The sequence below is a fragment of the Oncorhynchus kisutch genome, linkage group LG30 (genome assembly GCF_002021735.2).
Source record: "Oncorhynchus kisutch isolate 150728-3 linkage group LG30, Okis_V2, whole genome shotgun sequence".
NCBI lineage: Eukaryota > Metazoa > Chordata > Actinopteri > Salmoniformes > Salmonidae > Oncorhynchus > Oncorhynchus kisutch.
The window spans coordinates 12,113,800-12,131,130 of record NC_034203.2 but is presented as its reverse complement, the minus strand read 5'-3'; the positions used below and the strand labels follow the sequence as shown (position 1 = coordinate 12,131,130).

At 44.9% G+C, this 17,331-nt stretch overlaps 1 protein-coding gene across 1 annotated transcript in view; it reads left to right on the top strand.

Moving 5' to 3' along the window:
- The first annotated feature begins 617 nt into the window (after positions 1 to 617).
- LOC109875229 (calsyntenin-2) overlaps positions 618 to 17,331 on the top strand; it is a 265,219-nt gene continuing 248,505 nt past the window's right edge. The window contains exon 1 of the mRNA XM_020467488.2: positions 618 to 900. Within this exon, the coding sequence (XP_020323077.2) occupies positions 828 to 900 (73 nt within the window). The 5' untranslated portion in view covers positions 618 to 827. The remainder of the gene's footprint in view (positions 901 to 17,331) is intronic.

Sequence of the window (17,331 nt, the reverse complement as noted above, 5' to 3'; positions counted from 1 at the left end):
CTTCCTGGGGTCCAGTAACATTAAGGCAGCTCTTTTTAAAATATTACGACATTACATTTCATAACACTTTTCACAACACACTATGTGTACATTTAAGGACCAGCTGTGCTGCCCTGTTCTAGGCCAATTGTCATTTTCCCGAGGTCCCTCTTTGTGGCACCTGACCACACGACTGAGCAGTAGTCCAGGTGCGACAAAAGGAGCATGTAGGTCCTGCCTTGTTGATTGATAGTTGTTAAAAAGGCAGAGCAGCGCTTTATTATGGACAGACTTCCCCACATCGTGTTGTATCAACATGTTTTGACCATGACAGTTTACAATCCAGGGTTACTCCAAGCCGTTTAGTCACTTCACCTTGCCCAATCTCCACATGAACTCAAAGACTCCTATACTCTCTCTATAGGCTGCACCAGAATGCAATCGATTCCATTAATAATATATTTGTGAGTAAATGCTGGCGGTGGTGATGATTACATAGGCACAGTTCAATGGATAGGTTAATCAAATCGAACACATCGTAAGTAGAGGAAATTATGATAGCCTAAAAGCTGCTAGATGTTAGATTTTTCCCTGCATGACGTGGAATTCTAGTCCCGGGGCGCACTGAAATCTGTGCCGGTCCCTCCCAATATCAAAACATCAGCCAGCCACGTCAAAGCACCGCTCCACCTAGTAGGACTGCCACTCCTCTCAGTCTCTCTCGCAGTCAGCGTCAGTTCCCCGCTAACCTCGCATTGAGAAGGTGTTGTCGAACAGATATCGCAAGAAAGTAAGGGATATCAAGTGAAGGAGAGAGAGACAGGTCGTCTTGTCTTGGTTCTCCCATCATGAAGATGCTTGGAGTGCCATTTGCCCTGGTTTGGGTGGTTTTCGGGCTGTCCTGCATTCTCGCTGGAAAAGGTAAGGGAGTTGCTTACAGATTGTGATTCTGCATGCTGAGGCATTGGCGGACGCGAGCGTAGACTTCACAACGATTTACAGATGTTTCTTTCCTGTTTGAACTCACGCTGTGCAATGTATTTTTTAGAAAATAAGAGTCATGTATGAAATGAATCATTCAACAAAAGCGTTCCCGCAGACTGCAAAACATGAATCTTGTCGAGCCCCTTGGAAGTTGCACTCTATTGACCTCAGAAGCTTGGCAAACAACATCATCTAAACTATCAATTTATAGTCAATAATTGGCTGGTGCGTGCTTCAAATAAGGCAGCGATGCCATGGATAGAATAGGGACCTCATTGACCGTTCACACACCACTGTCCAGCTCTGTGGCGTTTGTAGACTAGGCTATAGTATTAGACATGAAAGGGGTTTGTAGACTAGGCTATAGTATTAGACATGAAAGGGGTTTGTAGACTAGGCTATAGTATTAGACATGAAAGGGGTTTGTAGACTAGGCTATAGTATTAGACATGAAAGGGGTTTGTAGACTAGGCTATAGTATTAGACATGAAAAGGGTTTGTAGACTAGGCTATAGTATTAGACATGAAAGGGGTTTGTAGACTAGGCTATAGTATTAGACATGAAAGGGGTTTGTAGACTAGGCTATAGTATTAGACATGAAAGGGGTTTGTAGACTAGGCTATAGTATTAGACATGAAAGGGGTTTGTAGACTAGGCTATAGTATTAGACATGAAAGGGGTTTGTAGACTAGGCTATAGTATTAGACATGAAAGGGGTTTGTAGACTAGGCTATAGTATTAGACATGAAAGGGGTTTGTAGACTAGGCTATAGTATTAGACATGAAAGGGGTTTGTAGACTAGGCTATAGTATTAGACATGAAAGGGGTTTGTAGACTAGGCTATAGTATTAGACATGAAAGGGGTTTGTAGACTAGGCTATAGTATTAGACATGAAAGGGGGTTGTAGACTAGGCTATAGTATTAGACATGAAAGGGGGTTGTAGACTAGGCTATAGTATTAGACATGAAAGGGTGTTGTAGACTAGGCTATAGTATTAGACATGAAAGGGGGTTGTAGACTAGGCTATAGTATTAGACATGAAAGGGGGTTGTAGACTAGGCTATAGTATTAGACATGAAAGGGGGTTGTAGACTAGGCTATAGTATTAGACATGAAAGGGGTTTGTAGACTAGGCTATAGTATTAGACATGAAAGGGGTTTGTAGACTAGGCTATAGTATTAGACATGAAAGGGGTTTATGGTAGATATGCTATCTGTAATAATGCTTCGTCCTATTCTCGCCTTCAAAGTAAACAAATGACTGCAGAGTCATGTTTAAAAAGGGCGTCGGGGGTGCACAGCGAGTCTTAATTGAGTCTCAAGGGTGAGACAATGGGGTTGGGCTGGAAAATGTATCTGTAAGTAAACAGTGTTATTTTTTTCTTCTCTTGATTCAGATTGCATATTCCTCTTGGTCCGCTGAGAAAGGAGGAAAAACTGTAATAAACAGTGGTTCATCCTCTATTTGTGATTCAGTGATTTCCTGGGTAAAACTACTTAAAGTGATGCTTGAACCTGCAACCGTGCAGCTTTTAGAAAGGGAAACTACCGCCCGTGTCAAAAAGGTCCAGACCTTTTTGGCAGAGGCCTTATCCTCACGTGTGCCTTGACTCCCGCCACAACAGTAATGTCAGTGTGAGAAGGTGGATGATTGGTATTACGTTACAGTGATGGTATTCACTCCCACTTGCATTGAATGTGACATTATCAAAATGTAGGTGCAAGGAAAGAAAGACTCCTGAACTGTGTGTGTGTGTGAAGGTGAGATATCTCTGAGAGAGTGATCACATTTGGGTTGTGTGACAACCCGAAGACAAAGATCATTCAGCATTATCTGACAAAGCCTTATCTTTTGTTGCATTTCCAACAAAGAAAACCCAGACATACACCACAACAGGGGGGAGAGAGAGAGTGTGAGAGAGAGACAAGAGCGCTGAAAGACAGGGTCAGATTTATGGGTGCCTTTTCCGGAGAAGCAGCATTATCTGAGTGGTACATAAATTGTTGAAGTGGAACGAGGGAGCATAACTCAGGCTTTTCACACGGTGACTTAAGAACACGGCAGTGCCTGGGAACTGTTCCGTCTGCCTTCTCTCTCTCTCGCTCTCCTTCTCTCTTCTCTCTCTTCTCTCTCTCCTTCTCTCTCCTTCTCTCTCTCCTTCTCTCTTCTCTCCTTCTCTCTCCTTCTCTCTCTCCTTCTCTCTCCTTCTCTCTCTCCTTCTCTCTTCTCTCTCCTTCTCTCTCTTCTCTCTCTTCTGCCTTTCTGCTCAGCTGACGTCTTTGGGCAGGCAGAGAGATGAGATGGAGAAAGGACAAATGTGCTCTTTCAACTCTCTCTATCTTTATCTCTCTCTCTCTTTATCTCTCTCTCTCTTTCTCTCTTTATCTCTCTCTCTTTATCTCTCTCTCTCTCTCAAGTGTCTTCTGTTGAGATGTTTTTGCATTTCAAAGGATTACTGGCCCATGTGAATGTAAGATGTTTTCTTTTCTCCTCTGTTTCTCTCCGTCTCGCTCTCTGTCCCATTTTCTCCCCCCTCTCTTCATCTCTTCCCACCCTTAACTGATCCCTAACTCTCCTTTACCCTTTCTCTACCCCCCCCCCCCCTCCTGGCCCCCAGCCCCTGTCTTTGAGTAACATCTTCGTTTCATGGTGTACTGGTTTTGTAAAGGGGACGTCAGGCCTTTGTTAAGCCGGACAGCTATGCAAATGAGCCACTTAATTTAGGCGTTAATTACCCAGCATGCCTCATTAGATTGAGCGTGATGAGGCGTGGGGTGGAGAGGAGTAGTCAGTAAACTGGGCTGGTGTGCGTATGTGTGCTCCGTCCAGCTGGTCAAATGGCCCCAGTGGGTCCCTTTGGTCAGCACTGCTCAATCTGTGCTGGAAAAACTTTTCATGCAGCATTGAGCTCTGACACATACACATTCACTCTCGCACAAACACTCACACACACTTTGATCAGAGGCACACTCCGCCTCTCCCTCTATTTCTTACATCAGCACACACACACACAACAATGCACCCCCAGCCCCGACACACACACACACACCACTTTCCCAATCTCTCCATTCTTCACCAATGGCAAGTTGTCAGCAGACAAGTCCACCCAATTACAGTGGGGGCTCTGGAGGACTTACATATCCCAGCAAGCCGTTCCACTCCCCTACGGACAGCTGGAGTGCTGTAATTGAGACTGAGAGAAAGAGTGGGATAGAGAACGAGAGCGAGTGTGTTTTGAGTGTGTGCGTGTGTGCATGCGTGTGAGTGCATTTGTGAGTGTATGTGTGGATGGGGGGTGTAGAGCAGGGGTTGAGAGGTCAATGGCATGTGTGTGTGTTTTAGTGTTTCTTTAACCTTCCAATAACAGGCGGCTTCATTGTGTAACAGTAGTGCTGACAGAAAGTGAAATCCTCATGGACCATTGACAACTATGGCCACTGGGAAACACAATGCATGACTGAAAATGGCGAGAGAGAGAGAGAGAAAAAATGAACACACACACACACACCGGGCTCACCTGAAGCTTTGTTCACAGGTCGGGGAGGTAGGGACCGCAGCAGGGTGGAAAAATGAAAGTGTGTCCCCATGACAGGAGGTATTAATTTTCATGATGCGTCTCACAGTCGAAGGCATTATCTCCCTCTCTCCTTTTCTCTCTCTCTACCCTGCAGCGACACATTTGATTTGGTTTAAATGTATCGGGACAAATGTGGCTGCTTCTCTGTCAGACAATTTCAATATTTTAGATGTTTCTCATCTGAATGGAGCCGTCAGCTTTAATAAGAATGAAGTCTGCCGGACCACAAAGCAGTTCTCCTCTCTCTCTTTGCCCCCTTTTTTTTATTCGCCCTCGCCTCCTCTTTCTTTTTTCGCTCTCCCTCTCTCTCTCTCCCTCTCTCTCTCTCTCTCTCTCTCACACTCTCTCTCTCTCCCTCTCTCTCTCTCTCTCTGTTTCTTTTCCTTTCTCCCCTTCTCTTTCTCACCGTCAGTCTGTATCATTTTGTTTCGCCCTCTCTGTCCATCTCTCTCTCTCGCCGCCCTTCCCTCGGTCTCAGTCTGCACATTGGCCACAAGGTGTGGTGGTCTCTTAACAGATGTTGCTGTCAGTTTCTGGAGCTTGGCTTCCTCATACGTGTTACCCCTCTCTTAGATCTCCTCTTTAGTCCTGACCCAAATGATTTTTCTATGGTCCTTGACCTGTGTCCTAATAAATCTTTATTCGTGGATGTTATGGAGTGGAGGAAGATCGACACTCCAGGGGCTTGATAAAGTAGTCCGAATTGAACACCTGCAGTCTAACTAAAGGGGCCGTGAGAGTGTGTGTGTGTGTGTGTGTGTGTGAGAGAGTATGCACATATATGTGTGTGTGAGCATGAGAGAAAGACCAACACACACAAGTGTGGTACTCCCAAATACCTCTGTTACACCTGCGTAGTCTTGACAGGCTCGGTGCTAACTAATGCCTTTTAATAAACCAATCCATCTGCCATGAGCCTGATCACAGCTTTGTGACTCATTAGCCTCTCTTCATTTAGAGTACATCGTTAGCAGACCTTTTAATTGGATTTCTGAGCAAGCTGTCGTGAAATGTGTGAGTCCATTTAAACTAAAACAAAAATATGAATGCAACATGTAAAGTGTTGGTCCCATGTTTCATGAGCTGAAAGAAAAGATCCCAGAAATGTTCCATACTCACCAAAATCTTATTTCTCTCTAGTTTGTGCACAAATCTGTTTACATCCCTGTTAGTGAGCATTTCTCCTTTGCCAAGATAATCCATCCACCTGACAGATGTGGCATATCAAGAAGCTGATCAAACAGCATGATCATTACACTTGTCCTGGGGACAATAAAAGGCCACTCTAAAATGTGTAGTTTTGTCACACAACACAATGCCACGGATGTCTTAAGTTTTGAGGGAGTGTGCAATTTGCCTGCTGACTGCAGGAATGTCCACCAGAGCTGTTGGCAGAGAACCTTCATGTCTTCACCATAAGCCGTTTCAGAGAATTTGGCAGTACGTCCAACCGGCCTCCGAATCGCAGACCACGTGTAACCACGCCAGCCGAGGACCACATCCGGCTTCTTCACCTGCCCGATCGTCTTAGTCCAGCCACCCGGACAACTGATGAAACCGAGGAGTATTTCTGTCTGTAATAAAGCCCTTTTCAGGGGAAAAACTCATTCTGACTGGCTGGGCCTGGCTCCCTAGTGGGTGGGCCTATGCCCTCCCGGGCCCACCCATGGCTGCGCCCCTGCCCAATCATGTGACGTCCATAGATGAGGACCTAATTTATTTATTTTAATTGACCCGATGTCCTTATATGAACTGTAAATCACCCCAAAAAATGTTGAAATTGTTGTGTTTTCTATTTCTGGTCGGTATAGATTGCAATGCTACTGCAGGTCTCCCTACCGTACCTGTGGGTTCAATGCTAACTTGAAGTGTACATGCGTGACTAAGAGTCCTGTGTTAAATGGTTACGTCAATGGGAGTTTGCGGTCAGGCATGTTTGTAGTTTGTTACACATACACCTTCGGACCTGTATATGTGGGACAGGTAACTGCTAGGCAGTCTGTGTATGAGGTGATTTACATGTATGTAAAATAAAGGACTTAGATTGGATGATGGGGTGGATACTATGGGGTGGAAAATGGTCTCTACACATTGGGGGAGAGGGGTTGGAGATAACTTGTAGTTAGCCAGAGAAACAACATACCAATCCATGAACGTGTACAGTGACAACCCAGAAACGGGTTGAGTCAACGTTGTTCCAAAGTTATTTGTTGACTTATTGTAACGTGGAATCTGCGTGGACAATACATTGGATTTGAAGAGTTATCAACATCATGTTTTGTTTTTAGGGTGAAATTTCAACTATGGGATTGTGTCGTCACGGTAACCAGATTTCAACATTGACCAACCTTGTATAAAATAGGTTGAATTTTTACCTTTGAAACAATGTCAGGTCTTCAACGTTATATCCACTCTCAGGGGGAAAAAAAACAAGCTGGGCAGCACCTGCTACTGGAGAATTGATCTTTCTACAGCTATCCTTAGGTCTGCCATCCAGGGTTTTAACCAAGCAGAGCTATGATATTTGTTACTGACTATTATCAATGTGCTATTGTGAAAGTGATTATTGCGAGTGCTCCACTTAAAAACTATTGTTTAATTTCAACCCAGAAATGCAACAAAAAAATAGACAGTACAATAGCTCTGGTTGATTTCAAATGTAATGATATTTACTGATATTGAATGAATTGTGTTTGTTTGAAGATAAATCTCCTTCAAATGTTGATGTTTGGTTGCGTTGTCAACCAAACACAATTCAATATTACTTTTGAAATACAAGCTAATGTTAACATTCAACATTACCATGAGTAACACAGGCCTCCCGAGTGGCGCAGTAGTCTAAGGCGTCCCTACAGACCCGGGTTTGATCCCAGGCTGTGTCTCAGCCGACCCGAGAGAGATCCGTGAGGTGGTGCACAACTGGCCCAGCGTTGTCCGGGTTAGGGAGGGTTTGGCCGGCCAGGATGTCATTGTGCTCTAGTGACTCCTGTGGCGGCCCGGTCGCTTGCACGCTGACACGGTCACCAGTTGTATGGGGTTTCCTCCGACACATTGGTGCGGCTGGCTTCCGGGTCAAGCAAGCAGTGTGGCTTGGCACGGTAGCGTTTTTCGGAGGGCGCATGGCTCTCGACCCTCCCCCGAGTCCATACAGGGGTTGCAGCGATGGGACAAGACTAACTACCAACTTGGATATCATGAAAAAGGGGGAAAAAAGACGAACACATCAATGGCCACATTTTGAGGTTTCTGTTACTATACATTTCTTATGTAATCATATAAAGCGTGCATGTTCAAGATAGCATGCATAGGTCGTCGCAGGTCTTTGGAGAACTTCACAATTGCTGTAATAATCTGAGTAGAATCTCGAATGGCATTTGTCACTTGTACCATGTACTTTTTAATGTCATCTCAATTGCAATCCAGGTCATTTGGTTCTTCTATTAGACAAAGGACTGTTGTATAAAAACACAAAATATCTGACATTGCGTTCCCATTTGAACTTCGCTGCGCTTTTAAATGTTTGAAAGCGCAGTGATAGACATTTGGGTGACAGCTAAACCAAAAATCTGACAGTGTTTCCACTATGATTTTTTTGTCAGCCGCTGTAATTTCCTGCATTTCTACACATTTTGCCATGGGGCAGAGAGAACATTTAGCAGTTTTTAAACTAAGTTTCCTGCATTTCTACACATTTTGCCATGGGGCAGAGAGAACATTTAGCAGTTTTTAAACTAAGTTTCCTGCATTTCTACACATTTTGCCATGGGGCAGAGAGAACATTTAGCAGTTTTTAAACTAAGTTTCCTGCATTTCTACACATTTTGCCATGGGGCAGAGAGAACATTTAGCAGTTTTTAAACTAATTTTCTGCAATTCTACACATTTTGCCATGTCTTGTTCTTATGTTATCTGAATGACTCAAAGATAACGAAATGAATGGGGGGCCCTATGCAATGACATTTTACTTTTTATTTTATTCTCCCTGTCTACTTTTTATTTTGGTGATCGTTAGTTCTCAAATGTATTGCTCCATTATCTTTTCTACATACTTTATATCAGAATGTTGTTATTTGATTGTTTTGTTGTTATTATTATATTTATTATTATGTTGCAGTGGCGGCCATGATTTCATATAGGGGAAACACCAATCAGACAGTTTTTCCATTGGAATTTGGTTGTGCTTTTAGAAAATTCGAACCATAGTGGTAAGATATTGGAAATTCAACTAACTTTTGGCTGTCTTTTTGAGTGGGTGATAGGTTGTAATCTCAATGATCAATGTCTCCACCAAATTACCCGAATTATCCACATTTAAATGACGGTGTGCCCGGTGGGAAACTTGCTAGTACTTTTATGAGACTGTTCATTTGACATGTTTTGTGTGTGTTTGAGTCATGTGTTAGTCAAGGCAGAGTGTGTGTGTGTGTTCGGGTGTGTCTACATGCAGGACTGAGCTTATCTGAGCTGATGACAGATAGGCAGTACAGCTAGCAGATAGTATCCCCCTGAGTACTCATTACTACTCCAGTCCCTTCCTTGTCTCAACACCTGTGTGTGTGTGCGTGCGTGCAGAATTCCTCACAACAACAACAGTACCTGCGATTTCTCGACCGAGACCAAACATCTGTGTGTGGATGTGTATGGCACCACCACCCCTCTACCCTTATCCCCAGTGGCCTCCAATCTTCCTACAGTACTGTCTGTTTTCAGTGGGGACAGGGCTGTTGTTTTTCAATGGAGGATACTGTAGTCCTAGTGACTGCAGCTGCCTTGTGTCCTGCGGCCTGTCTTCCATGATGTGACACATTCCGAGCACCAGGAACTGGGCTGACTTATTTCCAGCATTGTCCATCCCCCTGTGTATTTTGTTGGAGAGAGTAATTTGTTATGAGAGTGAATGCGCTTGCGCAATGTGTGTGTGTGTCTGTGTTTGTTTGAGATGGGGAAAGGGAGAGAGTAGCGTGTTAGTTACAGTATGAATAGGGCCAGTAGTAGAGTAGGGCCGGTAGTAGAGTAGGGTCAGTAGTAGAGTAGGGCCAGTAGTAGAGTAGGGCCGGTGGTAGAGTAGGGCCGGTGGTAGAGTAGTGTCAGTAGTAGAGTAGTGTCAGTTGTAGAGTAGGGCCAGTCCACACACACCCGCACAATTGTGAAGAGAGCACAACAGCGCCGCCGCTTCTTCCTCAGGAGGCTGAAGAGATTTGACATGGGCCCTCAGATCCTCCAAGAAGTTCTACAGCTACACCATTGAGAGCATCTTGATGGGCTGCATCACCACCTGGTACAGCAACTGCACCGCCCTCGACCGTAAGGTTCTACAGAGGGTGGTGCGGACGCCCTCTGCATCACCGCCAGTAATTCACTGGGGCCGAGCTCTCTGCCATACAGGATCTATATAGCAGTTGGTGTCCAAGGAAAACACAGAAAATTGCCAAAGACTTCAGCCACCCAAGCCATGGACTGTTCTCTGTGCTACCTTCCAACAAGTGGTACCGAAGCATCATGTCTCGGAACAACAGGCTTTGATTTTCAAGCAATTAGACTGTTGAATAGCTAATCAATGGCTATCCGGACTATCTCTATTGATTCTACCTGTACTGGCTATATGCACACTCACAGGTCTCGATCCACACACACGCACACATATACACATACACACCAGAGGAGGCTGGTGGGAAAAGCTATAGGAGGACAGCCTCATTGTAATGCCTGGAATGGAAGAATTCAAATGGAGTCAAACATGTGGTTTCCATGTGTTTGATGTGTTTGATACCGTTTCATTGATTCCATTCAAGCCTTTTACAACGAGCCCGTCCTCCTATAGCTCTTCCCACCAGCCTCCTCTGATATCGACACACACCCATAACTCACTCACACACACAGGTACAGATGCCACAAACACACACACACACACACACACACATACGTACACATACACCCACCATATACCTTGCTGCTACTTTTCATTACCCTAAAACACACTACCCTCTTCACCATTACCAATACAGGGAGGTTGGGGCATATGATATTTTTACCTCTGTAATTTTCTCACTCATTTTTTTGTTTTTATTTAACCCTTATTTTACCAGGTAAGTTGACTGAACACAATCTCATTTACAGCAATGACCTGGGGACCAGCAATGGGAGAGGAGGGGGGATGAATGAGCCAATTGGAAGCTGGGGATGATTAGGTGACCGTGATTGTTTGAGGGCCAGATTGGGAATTTAGCCAGGACACCGGGGTTAACACCCCCTACTCTTATGATAAGTGCCATGGGATCTTTAGTGACCACAGAGTCAGGACGCATCATTATTCATGATTCATTCATGAGGCACAGATGTGGGGAAGGGTGCCAAAACATTTATACAGCATTGAAGGTTCCCAAGAACACAGTGGCCATCATTCTTGAATGGAAGAAGGTTGGAACCAAGACTCTTCCTAGAGCTGGCCCCCAGGCCAAACTGAGCAATCGGGGGAGAAGTGCCTTTGTCAGCGATGTGACCAAGAACCCGATGGTCACCCTGACAGAGCTCCAGAGTTCCTCTCGAGAGATGGGAGAACCTTCCAGAAGGACAACCATCTCTGCAGCACTCCACCAATCAGCCCTTTTATGGTAGTGGCCAGATGAAAGACACTCCTCAGTAAAAGGCACATGACAGCCCACTTGGAGTTTGCCAAAAGGCACCTAAAACACTCTCAGACAATGAGAAACAAGATTCTCTGTTCTGATGAAACCAAGATTGAACTCTTTGTCCTGAATGCCAATTGTCACATCTGGCACAAACCTGATTCCATACCTACGGTGAAGCATGGTGGTGGCAGCATCATGCCGTGGGGATGTTTTTCAGCTGCAGGGACTGGGAGACTCGTCAGGATCGAGGCAAAGATGAACGGAGCAAAGCACAGAGAGATTCTTGATGAAAACCTGCTCCTGAGTGTTCAGAACAGACTGGGGTGATGGTTCACCTTCCAACAGGACAATGACCCTAAACACACAGCCAAGACAACGCAGGAGTGGCTTTGGTACAAGTCTCTGAATGTCCTTGAGTGGCCCAGCCGGAGTCCGGACTTGAACCCAATCGAACATGTCTGGAGAGACCTGAAAATATATGTGCGGTGACGCTCCCCATCCAACCTGACAGAGCTTGAGAGGATCTGCAGAGAAGAATGGGAGAAACTCCCCAAATACAGGTGTGCCAAGCTTGTAGTGACATACCCAAGAAGACTCAAGGCTGTAATCACTGCCAAAGGTGCTTCAACAAAGTACTGAGTAAAGGGTCTGAATACATATGTAAATGTGACCTTTATTTTAATTCATTTTTTTATAAATTATTTAAAAAAAATCTAAAATCCTGTTTTTGCTTTGTTATTATGGGGTATTGTGTATAAATTGATGAGAAAATCCCCCAGAATTAATCCATGTTAGAATAAGGCTGTAACATAATTTGAAAAAAGTCAAGGGGTCTGAATACTTTCCGAATGCATGAAAATACCTTCAAATAAAAGGTCACATCCTGTACTGTCATCTCATATAAAAGATTTAAGCTCAAATTCAAACCGAAACAGTTTTCCTGTTTTCCTTTTGCCTTTCGTTAGCGGAAAGTTTGTTTTTTGTGTTTCTCCTCTTTGGTTTTGGCTCAAACAGCCGAGCACAAGCCTCCACTCAAGGTTTAGTAAGAATTATAATTTGGTGGGTGCTCATTTTTGTCTTATTTCACAAATGTGTGTTAAAGCGATTGAATGGGATCTTAACCACTTACAAATTTGTAACATATTGTATGAAATGGAATTGCATATTTATTTTTTTGCAGGACGTAACCACATCGTACGAAATGGATGTGCATATTTTTCGCGGACTGGTTTGGGCTCGTGAGCACTATTTTCAAAATGATTGGTTGAAATGATGCAAAACCTTTTATAATGCATCTTTAATACACCTGTATGAATTGGAAATGTGTTTTTTCCATATCCCAACTCTCCCCGAGACATCCTCGGAGAGTGGGGTCACGGCCAGGATCTGCCATTTTAAACAGCAACTCTGGAGCAATTAGGGTTAAGCGTTTTGCTCATGGACACATCGAAAAAAAAATCCCCTCGGCGGCTTGGGATTCCAACTAGCGACCTTGCGGTTACTGGCCCAACACTTTAACCGCTAGGCTACCTGCCGCCCAACAGCAAAAGCCCAAAGTAACAGGGGCTTGAACCAGCTCAGAGCAGTGACAGCCATTGCTGAGGAGTAGGAGAGGAAAGTGTGTGTGTGTGTGTTTTGCGGGTGGCTTTCAGCATTGAGATACCAAAGCAGTGAGTTTGTCCTCTTTTTAATCAATAGCAATTTTCCATCAGGTCACTTGCCTGAAAATATAATATTCACTGACAAGCTGAGGTCGAACACAAAGCAAAACAAAACTAACACTTTGCCTGACAACCAGGGATGTAGTGGAGGGTAAACACCATTTACTCACCTTTTATTTTGTTATTTAGCATTTAATCACTTATTATTACATTCCCAGTGTTGATCAAAGCTCAGAATCCTTATATATACTGTATATATAAACACTTAAATTATATATATTTTTTTACATCCAATTGGTAGTTACAGTCTTACAGTCCCATCAAGAGCTATTCACCCTCTGAAACACAACCATACCAAGCCGCACTGCTTCTTGACACACTGCTCGCTTAACCCGGAAGCCAGCCGCACCAATGTGTCGGAGGAAACACCATACAACTGGTGGCCGAAGTCAGCGTGCATGCGCCCGGCCCGCCACAAGGAGTAGCTAGAGCGCGATGGTACAAGAACATCCCGGCAGGCCAAACCCTCCCCTAACCCAGATGGGCCAATTGTGCGCTGACGGCTGCGACACAGCCTGGGATTGAACCCGGGTCTGTAGTGCAGTGCGTTAGACTCCTGCGCCACTCGGGAGGCAGAATCCTTGTATTCGTGATCTGAGTTCTAATCACGCCCACCTCATTGTGAACGAGTGGAATCATGAACAGTTGTTTGTTCGTTATGTTTGCCAGTGCCCCACAGATATGCCTTGTTAGCAGCACAGTCCCCACTCTCTCAAACGGTTAAAGGCGCTTACACACGGGCCGTGGTAAATGACAATTGAACCGCGTACAAATCTGCCTACCGTGTGTCCAGTGGTCCCAGTTGTTGTCAGCTCAAATGTTGTCATTTAAACATAGTTCATCTTGTCAACCAATCAAACAATGTTTATTAGTAAAGACCTAATTTCATATTATGGCACCTTGAGTACCGAATTTGCGTTTTGCCGCCCGTAGCCATAGCCCCCTAGCCCAAGGTCTATGAGACCTTCGCCGCTTACCACGGCATGTCTGGAAGAGCCTTAACTCCACCCTGTTGCGGCACAGGTCGAGGGCCAGTGGAGATGTGAAACAAATGACCCCAGCTCGGAGTCGGGCTTTAGCAGCTCAACGGTAAGTAGCCTAACTGGAGATGCTGCTGGGAGTGGGTTTGCAAGTTGTCGGACAGAAAAGGTCTGCCACTCTGCTGTGTCTACATAAACCCCCCCCCCGCTAGCAGCCGGCAGATACTTTTATTGCCGTAACGTTAAAGGGCTCTGGCTGGTATGAGCCAGAAGGATGTAAGTAACAAGCTAATGTTAAATGGAGCCTGACTCCAGTAGGAGGGAGCTCCTAAGCTACGAAGTTCTCATCATAATGTTGCTTTACAGAGGGTACTAGTGAGCCAGACAGTGGTGAGGCTGAGGCAGGCTGCAATACATGAAGGAGGAGGCAGACATGGCCTGTCTTCCCTATAGGCCTACATTAAAATGCAACCAAAACGCAAACAATACATTTCAAAAAATAGTCACGTTTCCGTTTATATCGGTAGTTGTTAGTCTTATCTCGATCGGCCACTTTATAGTTTAGCCACATTTTTGTTGTTGTTACCACTACGTCACTTAGACAGCTCTTCCCAAATCATCCCCACTACATCTCACTTTAACACAGGTTTTACTTGACCCATTCTTAGCCACTGCAATTCAAAACAACACGCTTGTCCTTATGACATGACATTTTTCCTCCTCTTCCTCTTTGCCTTAGTTGCCGAAGGTGATTCTCTCAGCGTGACGCTGTTGAGAGGAGACAGCGGGGGAGGGCAGGGTCTGAAATGACAACATGGCGACGTTCCTCTGAGCTGAAAGGATGTGATGAGTGATAGGCCCGAACATTGACCTTAGTAGGGGCTGTCTGTTCAGAAGCCAGACGCATGGCCCAGTGTGCTTTACAATGACAACCCAGTCATTTACAATGACAGGTCCATGCATAGCATTTTACCCCAGGGCAATTAAACATGAACAGACTTACGCTTTGACTCAGTTTTTTCACTTTATAATGTATGCCAAACATTAACATTGATTTCAAAGTTTAACAAACCATACAAGTCTATGCACAAGGACTACTTTTAACAATTCGCCTTGAAAAGTTTACAAAGACAAATGTAGTGGAAGAACTGTGCAGATGCAAACCTTGGTAACGGAATTACGGTTAAACCTCCCTCAGGTTTTTATTGCGACCACGTTTTCCAAAAACATCTAATTAAGATTAAAAGATGTCTGCAGAAAATTGGGTTGTCAGCTATGACATGGCACCTTGAGTTTGAAAAAAATCTATTTTAGTGAAGTAGATTTATACACAGTAACGGAATTACGGTAACGGAATGACATCACGGGTCCTTGATCTGTACTATACAGAAATGCATAATTATGGACATACTGTAAATGTCATTCTCCTCATGTTTCACAGGTTTGGACATCACAGTAGAGTACAGTGCAGTACAATACAGAACAGCAGAGTATACTAAAGTTCAGTACAGTAGAGTATAGTTCAGTAGATTACAGTATAGTGTTGTACGGTATACCAAAACGTTTGACTTTTTTGATACTAGAACATGAGAAACGGTTCGGTACTCTATTTTTTTATTTTTACTTTCGGTATTTCTGTCTAATGGATCAAGCCTGTCTATCAGTGCAGCCGACCCCTTATTATAGCCGCAACGTTCCTGCTCCACTTAGTCATTGCTATCCACACTGTGAGTCTGGGCTGCACCATGTTACCGCCTCACTAATACTGCACAGAAGTTGACACACTTGAATAATGTGACACGGTGTTCATTTTGGCACTCTTCTTTCAATTTAATCTAGTCTTGGTCAGTTTGACTATAATATAATTAAGCCTTAGTTCCATTTTTTTTGTCATTTGAATAATGATTTAGTTGACAAAAAAGGAGGGCCAATTTATGTTTTTTTGCCCTTTCGTTTTTGTCACATTTTAGTCACATGCCATTTGTATGACCTCATTAATCTATAGTCAGACATAGCCTTGTCCTACCAACATATCTTTTTGCTGTTTTTTCCTCCAACAACAGAAACATGACAAACATACAGTATATAACAATACATGATAAGATTTATGTGGCTATGTAAATTTGTTATTGCAGAGATCGATCCCGAGAGAGAGATCGATCCCGAGAGAGAGAGATCGATCCCGAGAGAGAGAGAGATCGATCCCGAGAGAGAGAGAGATCGATCCCGAGAGAGAGAGAGATCGATCCCGAGAGAGAGAGAGAGATCGATCCCGAGAGAGAGAGAGAGATCGATCCCGAGAGAGAGAGAGATCGATCCCGAGAGAGAGAGAGATCGATCCCGAGAGAGAGAGAGATCGATCCGAGAGAGAGAGAGAGAAGAGATCGCCGAGAGAGAGAGAGAGAGAGATCGATCCCGGAGAGAGAGAGATCGATCCCGAAGAGGAGAGATCGATCCAGAGAGAGAGAGAGAGATCGATCCCGAGAGAGACGATCCGAGGAGAGAGAGATCGATCCCGATAGAGAGAGAGATCGATCCGAGAGAGAGAGAGATCGATCCCGAGAGAGAGAGAGATCGATCCCGAGAGAGAGAGAGATCGATCCCGAGAGAAGAGAGAGATCGATCCCCGAGAAGAGAGAGAGAGAGAGATCGATCCGAGAGAGAGAGAGATCGATCCCGAGAGAGAGAGAGAGAGAGATCGATCCCGAGAGAGAGAGAGATCGATCCCGGAGAGGCGAGAGAGAGAGAGATCGATCCCGAGAGAGAGAGAGAGATCGATCCCGAGAGAGAGAGAGATCGATCCCGAGAGAGCGAGAGAGAGAGAGATCGATCCCGAGAGAGAGAGAGATCGATCCCGAGAGAGAGAGAGAATCGATCCCGAGAGAGAGAGATCGATCCCGAGAGAGAGAGAGATCGATCCCGAGAGAGAGAGAGATCGATCCCGAGAGAGAGAGAGATCGATCCCGAGAGAGAGAGATCGATCCCGAGAGAGAGAGAGATCGATCCCGAGAGAGAGAGAGAGAGAGAGATCGATCCCGAGAGAGATCGATCCCGAGAGAGAGAGAGATCGATCCCGAGAGAGAGAGATCGATCCCGAGAGAGAGAGATCGATCCCGAGAGAGAGAGAGATCGATCCCGAGAGAGAGAGAGATCGATCCCGAGAGAGAGAGAGATCGATCCCGAGAGAGAGAGAGAGAGAGAGATCGATCCCGAGAGAGAGAGAGATCGATCCCGAGAGAGAGAGATCGATCCCGAGAGAGAGAGAGATCGATCCCGAGAGAGAGAGACCGAGAGAGATCGATCCCGAGAGAGAGAGAGATCGATCCCGAGAGAGCGAGAGAGAGAGAGATCGATCCCGAGAGGAGAGAGATCGATCCCAGAGAGAGAGAGAATCGATCCCGAGAGAGAGAGATCGATCCCGAGAGAGAGAGAGAGAGAGAGAGATCGATCCCGAGA